The following is a 17,117-nucleotide window of genomic DNA, read 5'->3' as shown; positions in this document are numbered from 1 at the left end:
TTTTCAGTGAGTATTGACAAATTTACATAATCTGTACTTATCTTTTAAAGGTCCAAAATTAATCAATAATTTTATCCTCCCCTAGACATTTCCTCAAATAACCTCCACTTCTGAGACATACACTACTGTAACATAGTTTCCCTTTTTAAAAAATTCCAAGTGGATATTTTTATTCAGATAATAATTTTAATTTATATTTGCATTTTTCTATGATCACTCTTTATATATTTTTAAATAACTCTCATTTTTCTGAAATTACTTCCATTCTGCCTAATTTAGAATTTTCTTTTAATTGATGAGGCAAAATGGTCAAACATCTCTGTACTTATTTGTCTGAAATTCTCCACTTTGCCCTCATTCTAGAAAAATAATTTTGCTGTATATAAAATCTAAATTGGAAATTATTTTCTTTAAAATTTTTAAGATAAAATTTCACTTATTTCTGGATTCCATTTTGCTTTTGACAAGTCTGATGTCACTCAACTACTCTGTGAATCTGTTTTCTCAGAGTGCTTTTAATGTGTTTTATCTTTAATGTCATTTTCTTATATAATATAGTACATATTAAAACATGTAAAGTAAAACTAACAGAACTACAAAGAGAAATAAAAAAATTATATTAACAATAAGAGATTTTAACACTTTCTAACTCACAATTCTACTCTCATAATTGATAGAAGGTATTAAAAAAAAAAGGCCCAATAATACAGATTTAAATTAAGGAAGTCTCACAGAACACTGAAACCAGGACCCACAGAACACATACTTTAATACATGTATAGAACATATTGCTAAATAAACTTTATTTTTAGAACTTTTTTAGATTTCCAGAAATTTGCAAAGATAATAAAGAGTTCCTGTCCTAGCTGGTATGGCTCAGTGGATTGAGCACCTGACTGCAAAGCAGAGGGTCACTGGTTTGATTCCCAGTCAGGGCACATGCCTGGGTTGTGGGTCAGGTTCCCAGGTGTGGGGAGCGCAAGAGGCAACTGCACATTGATGTTTCTCTCCCTCTCTTTCTCCCTCCCTTCCCCCTGTCTAAAAATAAATAAATAAAATCTTTTAAAAAATGGATTCCTATGCTCTACACCCAGTTTTCTCTACTATTAATATCTTAAATTGGTCCTGTATATTTGTGACAACTAATGAAAGATATTGACACAGTATTATTAACTGAAGCTCATACTTTCCCCAGATTTCCTTAGTTTGACCTAATGTCCTTTTTCAGGATCCCCCCAGAGAACCATATGACATTCGACAGGCACGTCTCCTTTGACTCTTTTTATTGTAAGTTTCTCAGGCCTGTCCAAAGCAAATCAGGGCTCTTTGGAGACATGACTTATTCTAAGGCTGGGGCAAGAAATATGCAAGACGAGTGAGCATCTTACTTCACCAGAAAGTAAGGAAGTGCTCAAAAACAAACAACCCACAATGATGGAAGCATGCCAAAGGGTTAGAGAAAGCAAGTGAAAGGGCTCCCAATTGCTGAAGCTGGAACAATTTGAACAAGAAAATAAGTAGTATTGACTTACATCTAAAGTATAAAATAAATATCCATGTGCCCATACTGACATAAATAAATTTGGGGTTCATAAAAGAATGAAGGAGAAGAGATGCAACTGTTATACAAAATAATTCTAGATAATTTATGTAGATAGTCCAGCTATAAGGAGGAAAGTTATAACTGAACTACCTACTCCTTAAGTGTGGGCTGTGCATAGTGACTTCCTTTCAAGGAGGGCAGTAAGGAAAAGGACAATAAAAAGTAACTTTATAGTGGAAAAGTCTAACAAATAGGATCTGGGTCAGATGCTCAAGATTAACATCAACAGTGATGTCATGTCCATAGTCTATAACACTAATATAATATGATGAGAATGACATGCTACCCCTGAGGTCTTCCTACAAACAACACATAGACCCCATGTGACCATGAGGAAGAACATCAGTGAAATCCCAGTTGAGTAATATTCTACAAAAATATCTGATCAATTATCCTCACAACTGTCAAGATCTTCAAAAACAAGGCAAATCTAAGAAACTGTCTCAGGTGAGAGAGCCTAAAAAGGTCTGACAAATAAATAAAATGTGCATCCTGGGTGGGATCTTGGAACAGTAAAAGGACATTAGAGGAACAATTGAAGAAGTATGAATAAAGAATAAACTTTAGTTAATAAAAACAAATCAACATTAGATAATTATAACACCTGTACTATACTAATGTAAAATTTTAAACTGAAAAATTGGGTGCATGTCATATACGATGCTCTCTGCACTGAATTCACAATTCCATTTTTTAACCATAATACTCAAAATTTGTCAAGGTGAGGTAAGTAAATGGACTAAGTCAGGAAAGAAATTTAGTGATGTATTTCTGGAGCTTGAAAATTACTTTTGCTCTTTGAAATAATGATGTCACTTTGCAGAATCAGCTAATCTCATCAATAATCCAAAATAATGACATGTTTATAAACAAAAATTTCAACATTAGCAGAATGTTTAAATGAATTTTACATATGTATATTATGGTGCACTCATAAACTGTTCATTAAGTAATGCTAATTCATACTGGACAATTATATACTATTAGGCAAGGCAGACAGGATCCCTAATTGCACATACATTATATATTAACTATATAAAATATATTTGAAAGAACAGAATATACTAAAATGTTAGCAGAATATCCCTCCAAGTGGAGGGATTATGTCAGAGTACATTTCTCCCTCTTACTGAGGCCTGCTCAAAGGAATGAGGGTGCTGCTTTTAGGAAAGTTATCCTCAAAGTTCACCAACCTTGATGTGCTTCAGTCTGAAAAGCATCTCCACAACTTGTCTTTGCTTATATTCCATTGAACCATGATGATATCCAATGCCCTGCCTTAACAGACTGTGCAGTTGGTACCTTTTTCTTGTTCCTCTCAGTCTGTATAAGATCTTTGATAAAGCCTGAAATATCCCAAACAAAAAGTCTGCAGTATCAACTTAAAGCATTTATCCTTCAACTTAGCCTGATGTCATGTGTTAAAAAGTTGTTTAGAAATCAATGCAGAGTTGGACACACTTCTAAAGACAGTTGTGGCCAGAAGCCAAAGCCTATGTAAACTAGAAAATGCCCAATATATGGATGGTATTTTAGTAGAATGGTTTCATAGTCCCTGATAGTCAAAGTTTGATATCTGATACAAGAAAATGTAACCCAACTTTACACGTGGTGATGCTTTCTTCATCTATTTCTTTGTCAGGAACATGCACCCCATTTTCTTCTCCATACCCACTGAGTGGTTGAGACCTACCCTTGATTTCAAACTGTTGAATCACTGGTTATGGCTCTAATGAACTGAACTACGGCCTCCAGATCACCCTCAGGAAACGAGGAAACACCAGAAGGGAGAAGATAAGAGAGGTGAGGGACCAGAGTGCCCTGAGGGTACTACCAAAACCCACCCCTGCCTAAATTCTCAGCTTGGTCTAATTTGCTACCACCCTATTGTTTTATTTTTGCTGTTAATTCAAATCTACCATGTTTTTCGGACTATAAGATGCATTTTCCCCCCCAAATATGGGAGGAATAATGGTTTTAATGCTGCTGTTGAGTTCTGCTTACATTTACATTGGTGAAATATTATGCTGTTTATGTTATCAAATATTTTACCACATTTTTTGCTTCAAAAATGTTTTTCCTGTTTTCTTCCTCTAAAACTTAGGTGCATCTTATGGTCTAAAAAATATGATAGTTTACTGGGTTTCTTTTTCATTAGCACTTCCAGTCATGTCTGATCAGTGTTGGTTGTCCTCTCTCTCTCTCTCATTCTTTGTGTCTTCCTGTCTATCTTTTTTGTGTGTTGTCTTTATATCTATCACTGTTTCTCTCTTTCTCTACCCCTTGCCCTCCCCTCTCCCTCTCTCCCCCTCCCCCTCTCTTGTTCTCTTTTGAAACTCTCTCTGAAACTCTCTGGGTCTATTTCTGTACACTTTGTCTGTCAGTCACTATTATTGTTCCTCTCTTTTCTTTCTCTTTTTCATCCTTTTTCTCGCATTCTGCCTCTTTTTCTCCCTCTCTCCCATAACTTAAGGAAACAAAAAAGCATAAAAAAGTAATAACCACATTTCTCTGACTACTATATGAACAATTAGCTCAACCAACAAACATTAAATGAGCACCCATTGTTCAGGGTGTCTATCCATGTTTTAGAGTTACGTTTCTGAATGAGGTGTGGCATAAGGGAGAAGCATCGTAACTCCACAGTTTCCAGTTTGAAGATCTAGGTTCCAGATAGTTAAAAAACAGACAAGAAAGAATTTCCAGAAAAAACACAAATGATTTTGAGGTTCTTGTAGCTAGTTGTTGCTTCACCCTATAGCTCAGAAAAATTATTTTACATTTAATTTTAATATATCTGTCTACATATAGAAATAGTTATAACTAACTTCAATTAATAAATGCAATTTCATAGATATTGGAGTTATACTTTGGTATAATTCCTTGAGCTGCTTTTAATGACTGTATAAACTCAAGCAAATTATTTTAGTTTTTCTAGCCTCAAACTTTAGGCTCCAATTTATTGTTTCAAGATTAACTTAGATTATGTTGTATGTTTTATAAATTCCATATAACAATATAGACACTATGTAGACTTTTATGTGCTAAAGTGTGTTTTCCAAAAAATCTTATATCAATGACTTAACCCCTAGTACCTCAAAATGTGACTGTATTTGCATAGAGGTTCTTTACAAAGTAATTCAGTTAAAATGAGGTCATAAGGGTGGTCTCTCATCCAGTATGGCTAGTGTGCTTACAAGAACAGAAAATTTGAACACAGATACACAAAATGGAAGAAGATATGAAGATACAGAAAGAAGATGGCCTTCTGTAAGCCAAGGAGAAAGATCTGGAATCGATCTTTCCCTCATAGCTCTCAGAAGGACCGGCCCTGCCAACACCTTGATCTCAGATTTCTACTCTCCAGAACTGGGAGAAAATAAGTATTGGTTGTTTAAGCCACTCACTCTGTGGCACTTTGTTATGGCAGCCCTAGCAGGTGCCCACCTGGACACCTGACTGTATCCTTGTTTCTTTTCCCTTACCTGGCTATCCACAACTGTATGGTCGGCATAATTACAGTCTGGAGGCACTGCATAATGCTTCTTAAGGTTTTTCTTTATTTCCTCTATTTCAGCTTTCAATACAATGATTCTTTGAATCCTAGCACCTGAATCTGAATTTAAAAATCTGAATATAAAAAATATGGAAAATCAGTAGATATATTGATTATAGCTTGTTCTTTTATTTTTGTAAGTTTGAGTTTATATACATAAATGCCAGGCGAAAAGAACTGCAGATAATTCGAACCCAAAACACAATGTGCCTCTTAGAGAATATTCGTCAGGCCTTAATTACCTCAATTGTCTTTTTTATCAGCTTCCCTTTAAAGTATATTCAAATATATTCATTAAAATGCACCTAATGCAAAATAGAAAAACATTCTGTGCCTCTCCTATCTCTCACGCCAACCAAATTTTAATTTATTTTCTATATCCAGTGGAAGAATATTTAAAAAATTTTTTTTATTTATTGGTTTTAGAGCAGAGGTGTCAAACTCATTTTCACCAGGGGTCACATCAGCCTCACGGTTGCCTTCAAAGGGCCAAATGTAATTTTAGGACTGTATAATGTAACTACTCCTTAACTAGAGGCAAGGAGTTTGGTGCTGCCACCAGGTAGAAACAAGGTGCTAGGCCGGATAAAACAAGGTGCCGGGCCGGATTTGGCCTGCACGCCTTGTATTTGCCACCTGTGTTTTAGAGAACAGGGAAGGGAGAAAGAGAAACATCAATTTGTTTCCAGTGGAACAGTATTTTTGACATTAAATTTGATAGAAAAATTAATTTTCCTAATAACTGCATAAAATGCAAATTCTTTATAGTTGAAGGAGTATAGAATAATTCTATCTGCAAAACTGTCTTCTTTCTAACATAGCCTGTAATTGACTTTCTGCACATGCCAAAAAGAGCCTGGAGGTATATCAGGGTACTTCTTAATCAGTCATTGCTTGGGTAGAATGGCACACAGAGGGTGACCAGCTGCTGGGCCACTAAAACAGGTCTGTATCAGCCATCCTACCTGAAGTTTTACTCTTCTAAGACTCAAACCTATTCTGTATGACCACCTCCAGCTTAGGAAACAGTCAGAAAAGAGTAATTTATTGCATCATGGTTATTATTTCTTTCAAGAGTCAGTAGAGCAAATGCTAGAAAAGAATCCTGAGGGTGAGAATTGTGTAACAACGATCAAACAAAGTTATGTAACAAAATTCCTACGTCATGTTTCCCTGGTAAATTTGTACATTCGGATGAAACAAAACTAGAGGCATTTCTTCACATATTTGTATGTTTTATATTAAGAAAATAAAGGCATAAAAATACAAAAATCATATTTCCTGTATTATATTAAAAGACAATTATGTTAACAAACTTGTTTGACTAATTAGCTATTTGATATTTTAATGGCTATCTTTTAAAAGTGAATGTAAGCAATTATACAACTTACTCCTAGCAAATTTGCAAGCTTGCAATTCCTAAAAAACAAATGTATAACTTACACGTCTAAGAAAAAGAAGCTAGGACAATGAAGAAAATTATTGCAAGTTATTATATAATTTTTTGAATATTATAAAATACTCAAAAAAATACTTTCCTGGACGTCCTACCAAAAGTGAAGTATTAGTCAACTAACTTGATGTGTCATATAAAAGAGACAAAAAATTATATCATCACATTATAAAAACAAGTTTGAATTATAAAAAGTTTATTAAAAACTTATACAGTTTATTTTAACCTTTAAAATTTCACAACTCAAGTCAAAATACTCACACAGCCCAGTTTCTTTTTTGAGACTTTATTGCTTTCCATAGTTTCTTGTTCAAATTTTTCTTCTCTGTTTCAGAATTTGGGTCTTTATGACTATTCTGTTTGATTCTCAAATTTGAAAGAAGTCATGAAGCTGATAGTTCCACTGAGTGAATGTTGAATCTAAATTAAAAATGTATCAGCATTTTTAAAAACTTCATCTTCCCATCAATCTTGTGTGTGTGTGTGTGTGTGTGTGTGTGTGTATACACACACTCATATATCTTATAGATATATCTCATATATATGAGGGAGATAGATTATATATAAGATTTTATAATCATGTAAGTTTTATTCATACTCTACCTTTAATTTGTTTGTTTGCTTTGGAGATCTTGTTTTGTTTCAAACGGAATGGATTAAATCAGATCTAGGTTTCCTCCTCTCTCCTTCTTGTCTACAATACTGTACTTTGAGACCCAGCCCCTGTGTAAAAATGTCTATAACCTCCCTAGCCCACTCATGTCTCTTTCCACTAAACTCTGAAGCACCTAATGCCATTATCACATATTTATTTCAAATGTATATTATGTTATACCTTTAAGGGACAGACGGCTTTACAATTAATAATTTCTGATTTTACTTTCCTATGTTCCCAGAGGTGACAAGTATCTCCTCATATTTTCTATTAACATATACCAAATGCCTTGAATATTGAAACATTACATAACTCTGTATATTGTGACTAGCTAAACTATTGAATCTGTTTCAAGTTCACACACAACCACTTCTCTTACAATCGATTCCCTACAAGGAGTCAAGTCATAGATTGCGTCTGCATCCCTGGGTCCTGGGCCCGGCACCAAGAAGCAAAGTGAAATGAACTGAATGTGAGCTCATTTCATCCATATAGACCAATTAAATATTTCCCAAAGGAAAATCTGTATTTTAAGTGCAATGAAAACATAATTGCTAATTATATGATGTTGTCACTAAGCCCCATCTAACCTTTCTTTTAATGCTTTAAAGGGAAAAATAGAAAAAGGAAAATTAGCAGACTGAAGGTCTTTCCTTTTTAATAAAGAGTTTAGATGTAAACACTTTTGCAAAGAACCCAGAGAACAAATACAGCAAGGTCATATGTGTGCATATGGAATGCATGTGTGTTACCGTACATGCTGGTTTCTGACAAGTGCACACTACATTCTACCCTTTTCCCTTTATCTTACTTTGATGGTGTAAAGAACTTTTCTAATAATTGATAGGCCAGAGAATTCTACTGCACTAAACTATACAATTAGGTTTTGAAGTATAATTTACTAAGAGAGGTATTCCTCTCATCCTGTACCCAGCTTGATATCATAAGTATGACTGTGACATAAATAGAGTTAAAATTTCTTAAAATTCTAATATGAATCAGAGGTTATCCATATCATTGTTTTCAAAAGTCTTCAAATTCATATAACATTAAGTATAAAGCTAAGTAAATATTACTTACGAAAAGAATATTGCAGGCAGTTTATTCATTTCTTTAAGTTTTTCCACAAAATGGGGAAACATTTTTTGCTTTTCAGTTTCTGCACTGTCAAAAGTTTGAGGCTTAAGGTACTTTAGTAACTGATTCACCTGAATAAAATTATTATAAGTAAGATAAATCATTAAATATTTATGATTGTGAAGAAAAGATGACACAATCAACTAGCATTTAAAACCGAAAATCAAAGTGGTTAGGCTTAGTGAATTTTCATGGAGTAAACTGATAATTATATTTAAACCATGCACATTTTTAAATAAAATTATAATCTAAGAAAACTTGAATGATATATTTCAACTATATCATAATTGTGCCTATGGTGTTTATGGAAGTGGACAGAGGTTGTCACAAATTGATGTTGGTTATCAACAGTGTGAACACAGGGCCCGGGAAGTAAGACTTTTAACATTGCTTAGTAAGAGTTAAAATTGCTCAAAATTCTACAAATACAATCAGATGTTATGAATGTGTAAGAATTCAGCATCACAATAATGTTAAGAGGGAAGGATTGAAGAGGTTAAAAACAAGACATGCAAACCATGGTTGTCCTGGGAAAACTAAGAAATGTGAACAAAGGAGAGAGTTCAGCTGACCCCCCAAGTGTTTAGGAACTAGATGTGAGAGACACAATAAATCAACTACTAAACCCAAAAAAACTGTAACTGTTGGGGTTAGAGAAGTGTGTAGTTCAATATAAGCTCAAGGAGGAATAAAACACTAGGGAAACTCTTCCAATTTTCCAAAGTGTATGTACCACATTTTCTTATTTTTATGTTTATGTTTAATGACTCAATTTATACATCATAAATAAATCTATCATAAAAAATTTGAACAAGCTTTGCACCATTCTCAAATTTCTTCTACTCCATCAGTTGACTCACCCTAAAGAAACACATCTCAGAGCCATTTGCAACTATTACAAGGTAGAGATTAATCCACTCCCTAAAGCACCTGGTGATTCAGCCTTCCCTGGCCTGGCCTGGCCTATAGCCTGCAAAAGGACTCCCACTAGGCCCCAATAGCTCCAGCTTCAGTAGAGGAAGCCAAATACTTTTAAAAATTGCTGTGGTAAAGCTTACTCTGCCTTTAAATGAGGAATTGTTTTCTTTATGATACTGTTGCCCAATGTTTTGAGAAAAAGTAGTTATGTTTTCATCAGTAGACAGTCTATATACTATAGATAAAATGGAATAGAAAGAGGTAAGTCAGTATACATGAAAAGTGCCAATGAAATTTCCAGAAAGTCCTGGCAATCTAGTAGGATATATATTCTCCTTCAGGAGTGTGTGAGAAATTCTCTGAGAACAAAAAGAGAAAAGGAAGAGTTCTGCTTTTTATTGCTTTTGTTATGGGTGAATGAGTCCCTACTAGACCCCACCCTCTTGTAGGTAACTACTGCCACTTTGGGAAAAATACAACCAAACAATGACCTGAAAAGCAAAACAAAAGCAGACGGGTTCTGGAGGAGAGTATATAGGGAAAGGGAACAGCAGGAGTGGAAAAACACAGCTTCCAGGCTTTTAGCCTGGACAAATGCAGCTAAGCCAAAGTGTTAACAAACCCTTTCCCACCCCCATCCTGCAATCTTTTTTGTAAAGAAACAGAAAATTCTGCTAAGAACAATAGCCACTAAAGTGAGAAGAAGATTCCAGAAATGAGAGAACTACAAAAGAAAATTCTTAAAATCTATGAATAAACTAAGTGCAAATTTATCTAACTATTGACCCACCCATGGGCAAAACAAACTCCATACAGCCCAACTAAGGATGAAAGAATGGAGATGTTAGCTGTCGCTCAGAAGACAGGATTTGTAATTTGAGTTTTAGTTATAATTACTTTCTAAGATAAAATTAAAAAAAAAATTTCCAGAGGACTATAACAGAATACATAATCTTCACAATACAACATTCACAGTCCAAAAATAACAACAACAACAAAAGACAATCCCACAAAATAACAACATATAAGGAACAAGGAAAATATGACCCCTTCTCAAGAGGAAAGAAAATTATCCCAGATAAACAAAAGATTATAGTGATGTTGGAATTAGCTGATAAGGACTTGGAAGTAGATCAATAACCTCAGAATAAGAAGTTCTGAAAAAAATATAAATAAATACATACAGTGCCAAGAGAGCCCACAGAGGAAAAGATGTGGCTGGGGAAAAAAATCAACTAGAGGAGTAGAAAAAAAAACACAAAGAAAAGTTAAAAAGAAAAAAGAAATTTTGAAACATGAGACTAACAATAAAAGTTTTTTTCCTAAATACAGTAAAACTAGAGTTTCTGAACAAATAGCCTTCCCTGAACTTCAGATAAACAAGAAATCATCACAGATGCCAACACAGGAGAAAAGATTGTCACCAACTCTAAAAGTAAAGTATGTTAACTATGTTAAATATCTACTGAGAGCGATCTCAATTCACAACTGGAAAATGTGTTGATGTCCCCAACCATGTAAAATTACAACATTAATCAAAGCCATATCAAACCACAAAGAAATGGTATAACTGAAAAAGCAAAACAACTTTAAGTTAATTGAGTAAAATAATTGGGATAAGGTAATATTTATAACTGGTCTTCTAATTAAAAGTAATATAGAATAAAAATATTATGATATAGCAAGAGAAAATGCTGGCCACATAAATATTAACTAAAAGCAGAATTTAGATTACGATACCAGAGGGTGCCTGGTAAAAATAAAATTAAGAAATAATTTTATTCATTTATTCATTCAACTGATATCCTATATATACCCTACTGGTCTATAAATAATTTTTTTTAATAAATAATATTTTAACAAAATATCTAAAGTTTAAAAATTAAGAAAAGTAAATGTTTAAAACTAAAATTTTAGATGAAAAGAATGTAAAATGTCCAGTAAAATTATTAGACCAGGTACAATAGATGTGAAGAGGATTTTCATGTTATGAATGGCACCGATCATTGCCATGAGGCACATCATAAGCTCTAAGGAAAAGAAATCTATGACTCCTGCCTACTGAAGAGGATATTGGATGAAACTAATTAGAGCTTAGGGATTTGCCACCACTGAAAATATTGTAATTCAAAAGGACTAAGTAAAATTAAGTTTGATATAGGCTGGTATCTATATATCCCAGTGTGTTAAAAGCCAGATAATAGCAATGATAAACCGAAGGTTTTCAACCCTGTTTGCACATGAAAACTTCATAGAATCTGATTTTAAAATTCCAGTGCTCCAGCCACATACAAGGCCAATCAAATCAGAATTTTTAATAAGTTGCATTTTTTATAAGCAGCTAGTGTTGAAAACCTTTATTTTATATCATAGCAGTTCTTGACATTTGGTGGTTTTCAGGCTTGTAGATAAGGTAGTCTGCCCAAGTCAGTGTGCAATTAAAATAAAAAGAAAAAAAGAAGAAAAAATGGGTTTCTTCTCATGTGGAAATAGAATGCAGAAAATAGGGATGGATTAAAATTTTGCTTCCATTTTCTGAACTGATCAAGAAGTAATCACATCTTAACCATGACTTTGAGCCCCAAGCAGTGAAGATTGTTTGATATTACATGTCAGTAAATGTAAAGCAGTGGGACCATGTTCTTTTTCTTCTAACAGTCTGGTGAATCAGCTCTGGGTAACTACAGATATGGGCCACTGCTTGTGCATTGAAATGCTGTAGTAACCATCTTCAGAAAGCAAAGTATCAGGATTTTATCATCACAAATAAGTCAAGTCAAAAAATACAACTTACAGTAAGTAACATACATTAAGTACTACTTATAACTTCTTTTTTCTTTCTAGTTTGTTGGCAATAGGCAGACACTGGTTGGTCACGTATTCATATAAGAAAGCAGTTAAAAGTTCTTCTTTGGGGAAATATTGGAGAAGAAAGTCAGGGTTATGACCCATTTGTATCAGAAATCAGAGAAGTCCTGTCTTCTATGAAAAGCAATAGCCCAACTCGAGATTCAGGAAAGACATGGCACCAGCATGTGTGGGTTGTCCATACTGGAGCTCAAGTAGTGATTCTTTGCCTTTTTCCACATTTAGCTAACTAAATTTAAGCTAGAATAGCAAAGCATGGCAAGGGGGTATTCATCTTCAAATCCTCAAGAGCTTTATGGATAATTCTCCTGAACCTAAAGTCAGATCCTTTTCTTATTAATATGAAATGAAAAGAAAATCTTAAATGGCTGTAACTACCTTGCTTGGGTCCAGCTGAACCCAACGAATCATTTCTTTTTTCAGTTCCTCTTCATATTTCTTGGCATCTGTCCTCATAATGACTATTTTATTCTTGAAGCAGCTGAATTCTTCAGGTTCTAACTCCTTGAAAATGAAGACCCACAAATACCAAGTAAAATGAAGTCACCATTCCTTCTACAGTTTTTCATATACACTGTTATGAAGGAAATCTCTCAAGCAGTCTTTTTCATCCATAGTCTGAGTTAACTGCACGTAGGCTGGCAGTTCTGTTCTCTATGTAACATTTGCATGTTATTCTGTTTGCATTAGAACATACCAACGCCTACATGCTTTTAATACCACAGTTAGCTTTAGCGGTAAAAGAAATAAAAATGTATAAAATGTTTATTTTAAAAGTACATCATTTTACCATGGTGAGGCACTATTCTAAGCATTTTACAAATGGCAATTCAATTAATCTTCATACTTCCACAACAAAGTAGATATTTTTTTGATAGGGAAAAATTGGACAATAGAAAAAAATAGAACTAATTTGCCCAATTCTGGAGCATTGTGGCTCTGGAGTTTAAATTCTTAACAATGAAATGTGCTGCCTTTATCTATACCAGAATAAAAACCATTCATGAACTTGTTCATTATTCATGGACTGCCACAGCCAAAGAACTAAGACATCAGCCATTGAATGTATATGTTCACCCACCTGCATTCTTGTCCATTCTGGCCAAACATGTACCATTGCATCATACAGCAGTATGCTTTCCCGTGGAGAAAATCCAAGGTCTAAAGGGATTCCATGTTTCTCTAACTAAAGACCATAAAATACAGAATTATTCATTTTGTATTCCATCTACAGGTTTTTAACAATCTGGGTACATACGCATTTTCCAAAGTGGTTTTTACTTACATGCTTGACTGTAAGTGCAGCACATGGGTGATAGTGTTCAATGATAAAGTCATTATCCTTTAGGGAACACACATACTTTTCCAGGTCATTGTATCGCTCTTTATACCATACTGTAATTATAGGATTGAAATGATCATTAAGATTTGTTTGCTTTCAAAACAATGATCTAATTGATTTTACAATTACAAGCAGGCCTAGGAAGACCTGTGCATGAGCCCATTGCCAATACAACGCTAGAAACAGTGCTGGTCATTTGGAAGAACTTTGAAAGGGGATTCAGTGTATCTATACTGCCTATCTGTGCTTTACTTTTCTTCCAGAACTTAATCTTCAATTATATCACCATTTTTCAGTTCCTGGCATTTAATTATGATTTCCTCATTTATTTCTCTATGTATTCTTGTAAAGCATGCCTTTGTATAACGGGGCATGGGGTAAAAAACTAACATAGACATACAATTAATTAGGGACTTTGAGTATCACTATTATTATTATTATTATCATTATATTATCTATCTTTAAGAATAATATTACCAGGTCAAAGAAAGAATATGTGTCTTCTCTTTTTCTGTTCATTTTCTTGAAATGAAGAAGATAATAGCCTAAACGTTTCTATTAATATTACGCTGGGCTTTATTTTTTTTCTTAGATTTACTACTACTTGGCATGTTATTTATTTTTTATTATTTCTTATTTTGTTTACTATTCATTTTGTTTAATCAATGTCCACATTAAAATTTAAGATCCAGAAAAGCAAAAAGTTTTCTACTGGAATCCTGGGGGCAATTATGGGACCTGGCATGCAGCAGGCATTTTCATATTTGTTAAGTGAGCGCACTGGTGTCGCATGGGTATCCGCAGTTTTTAGCTAAAAAGTAGCCAGAAAAATAGAATTTTATACTGCTTCATAGAATTCATATAAAAATAGTCACAAGTATGTAATGTATAGCAACATTCCTGAATTCAACAGTAAAACATTTAGAGTACATATAAAATAAAAGACACCATGATATAGATTAAAAATGTTTTATATATCATTTATTTTATATTATCTATTTACTTAGATATATATACATATGTTGAAAATGTCTAGTGTTTTCGAAGGAAAATAAGACATATAAAAATGGTTACAATAGACAGTAGGAAATGTCATAACATCAGACATACTATGGGGCTTGAGCTGAAGAATTAAGGTGGTATTTGAGCTGTACCTCTAGACAGTACTTCTTAAATAACGAATAGAGAGAGTTTGGTCAAGTATAGATGAAAGATTATTCCACAAAAAGAAATTTAAAAAGCAAAGACAAGTTTTGAGGAACAATGAATAATCTAAATGTGAGGAAAATTCATGAAGAGCAAGACTCCTGTGGTATGAAACAGGAATGATAGATCAGAACTGGACCACAAGTAAAACAGGTTATTTGGAAACAATGATTTTTAGGCAGAACAAAACTGAACTGCCTTCTAGAAACGTTTTTATCTGTAATGTTTTCTTACAAAATAAGGAGTGAATCATTTATCTGTGCTACAGTTCTCTCCTAACCCCCACTGAATAATGCAGGAATTCACAGTGTTTTGAAACAGGTAATCTTTGGAAAGTCTTTGATCATCAGGTTTATTAGATTCACATTTGTTAGCTGTGTGGACTTCAACATATCAGTCTTCTAGAGCTAATATTCTTACTCAATTTCCACTGTATATTAAGACAAAATTGATTCCCTTTCAGAGCTGTAGTAAGAATCTGATTGATTTATACATATAAGATGCCCTAATATGTTACACGCATGCAGAGCTCTCCTTCTCCTAGGTTAAGATCATACCCAGTCTAACTCTGTATGATGGCTTTTCTACTCCTTTTCTTTGTTGTTTCTTGGCAACTTTCAAGGCATTTTGCGATGGACCAGAATTTTCCATTGTGCTTTCAACATGTTGCCAGTATCTTTTAATTGACACCAGCCATCTAGTTATCAAAAAAAAAGAAAGGTATTATCATCACAGGAAAAACTGTATTATTTGTTTTCTAAGAAAAATCATTAGAATTGATTCTAAGAGAATAAAAATCTCCTCAACCTTAGGCATATTAAAACTATATTTATATTCACATAGTTTAATCAGTTGTATTTTCATGTAATCACCAAGAACTGATACTTTGAAATTCTTTTGAAATTCATTGATGCAATAAAAGAATTATATCCATTTCTGCGATATGAGTTGACTCATTTTGAAAATATTTTTGTTGTTTTGTACAGGAAGGTAGTGTGCATAGTATATTGGAAGAATTGTTCTAATCTGCCGCATGCTGTTCTCTAGGAGTCTCAATATCAAGCTATAAACAGGACAATTAAGTAACTCTTACACAAAATTCTTAAAGAACCAGGTGTATAAATTATATCTATCTAGTCAAAGGATGGGAACAAATGTTTTCTAGTTACATATAACAAAATTTAAAGAAAATAAGTCTTTCTTGAAGAGATTTTTTTTGTTTTCTTTTAGAGATTACTCTTTAAAAATGTACTGGATTATTAAGTATTACTATTATCATCACTAATAGCAATTACAATGAATGCAAAACTGAGGCTTACTCGGTGAGATGCTCAGGATTACTGATGGTAGCAGAGAGAGCCAGAAAGGGACATCGGATCATGACGAGGAGATGCTCCCAGACTTCTGCTCCAATTTCTCCCCCAAGACAGTGAACCTGGCAATGTGGTTACATGGAATCAATATAAAATAAGTTACAATTTTCCCCAAAATATTAATACATTTTGCTAGCAGAACTTATTTCCTTCACTCTTTACATTCAGTAATGTTCATTTACCCCTGACAAAGTTGGTCAAAAATCCCAGCATGATTTGGAAAAGAATTAAACTGGGTTTGAGAACAACGTAGTGAGAGATGACTTGCTCTGTGATGCATGGTGACACCTGAACTGTGAAAAAGATTATCACATGCCATGATAATAATACTCATAAGCAAGAACAAATTAAGTGAAAGAATACACTGTGTAAGTCTTGTTTACAAATGAAATACTGGCTAAATTATAGCAATTACCACAAAAAGATAAGATGAAGAAAAATCTCTATAAAAATAAAACATTTACTCATGTGTCACTAATTCTATCACTGAAATGCAGATAAATGTGTTTATGAAATAAATTTATTTGATATAAATAAAGCTGTCCAGGCTTCAGTCCATAAATACACATAGAGCACTTATTTTGTATTAGTTAGAAATCTAGAGAAAGCCTAGTCCCCTGACTGTAAATGGGGACAGAATAAGTGCAGTGATTATTAGCTTATTCATTACTAGTTTGCCACAATGATATGGGAAATTAATAATAATATATGAAAGCCAGAATGACTTTAAAAAACTTGATTTTAATTAATTTCTCTAAGATTCTCAGCTAACAATAAACTTTTATTTAGTAAAATTAGGTCCTTATGTATATTACAGCCTACACTTGACAGAATTAATACAAGAGACAAAAACCAACTCAATGTCAAAAGTCTTGCTTATACTTTATTTCTGATTTTTACTGAAGTCTTTATCCTTCATGGAGCACTCACTCATCCACTATGAAGTAGGCACTGTGGAGAGGTAAAGAGACGCTTTCAAAAGGCTTTTAGTCAAAATAGTGAGAGA

General features: G+C 33.6%; 1 protein-coding gene across 1 annotated transcript in view; it reads right to left on the bottom strand.

Moving 5' to 3' along the window:
• Positions 1–17,117, bottom strand: part of LOC123814065 (probable ATP-dependent RNA helicase DDX60) — a 78,042-nt gene that overhangs the window by 23,733 nt on the left and 37,192 nt on the right. Inside the window, 9 exon segments of the mRNA XM_045831625.1 lie at positions 2,797–2,949; positions 5,089–5,233; positions 6,874–7,032; positions 8,348–8,475; positions 12,569–12,694; positions 13,272–13,376; positions 13,476–13,585; positions 15,296–15,435; positions 16,058–16,173. Coding sequence (XP_045687581.1) covers positions 2,797–2,949; positions 5,089–5,233; positions 6,874–7,032; positions 8,348–8,475; positions 12,569–12,694; positions 13,272–13,376; positions 13,476–13,585; positions 15,296–15,435; positions 16,058–16,173 — 1,182 coding nt within the window.

The sequence above is a fragment of the Phyllostomus hastatus genome, unplaced genomic scaffold, assembly GCF_019186645.2.
Source record: "Phyllostomus hastatus isolate PE091 unplaced genomic scaffold, TTU_PhHast_1.1 phas_contig_159, whole genome shotgun sequence".
In the NCBI taxonomy this organism is placed as follows: Eukaryota; Metazoa; Chordata; class Mammalia; order Chiroptera; family Phyllostomidae; genus Phyllostomus; species Phyllostomus hastatus.
This window is presented reverse-complemented; position numbering and strand designations above follow the sequence as displayed.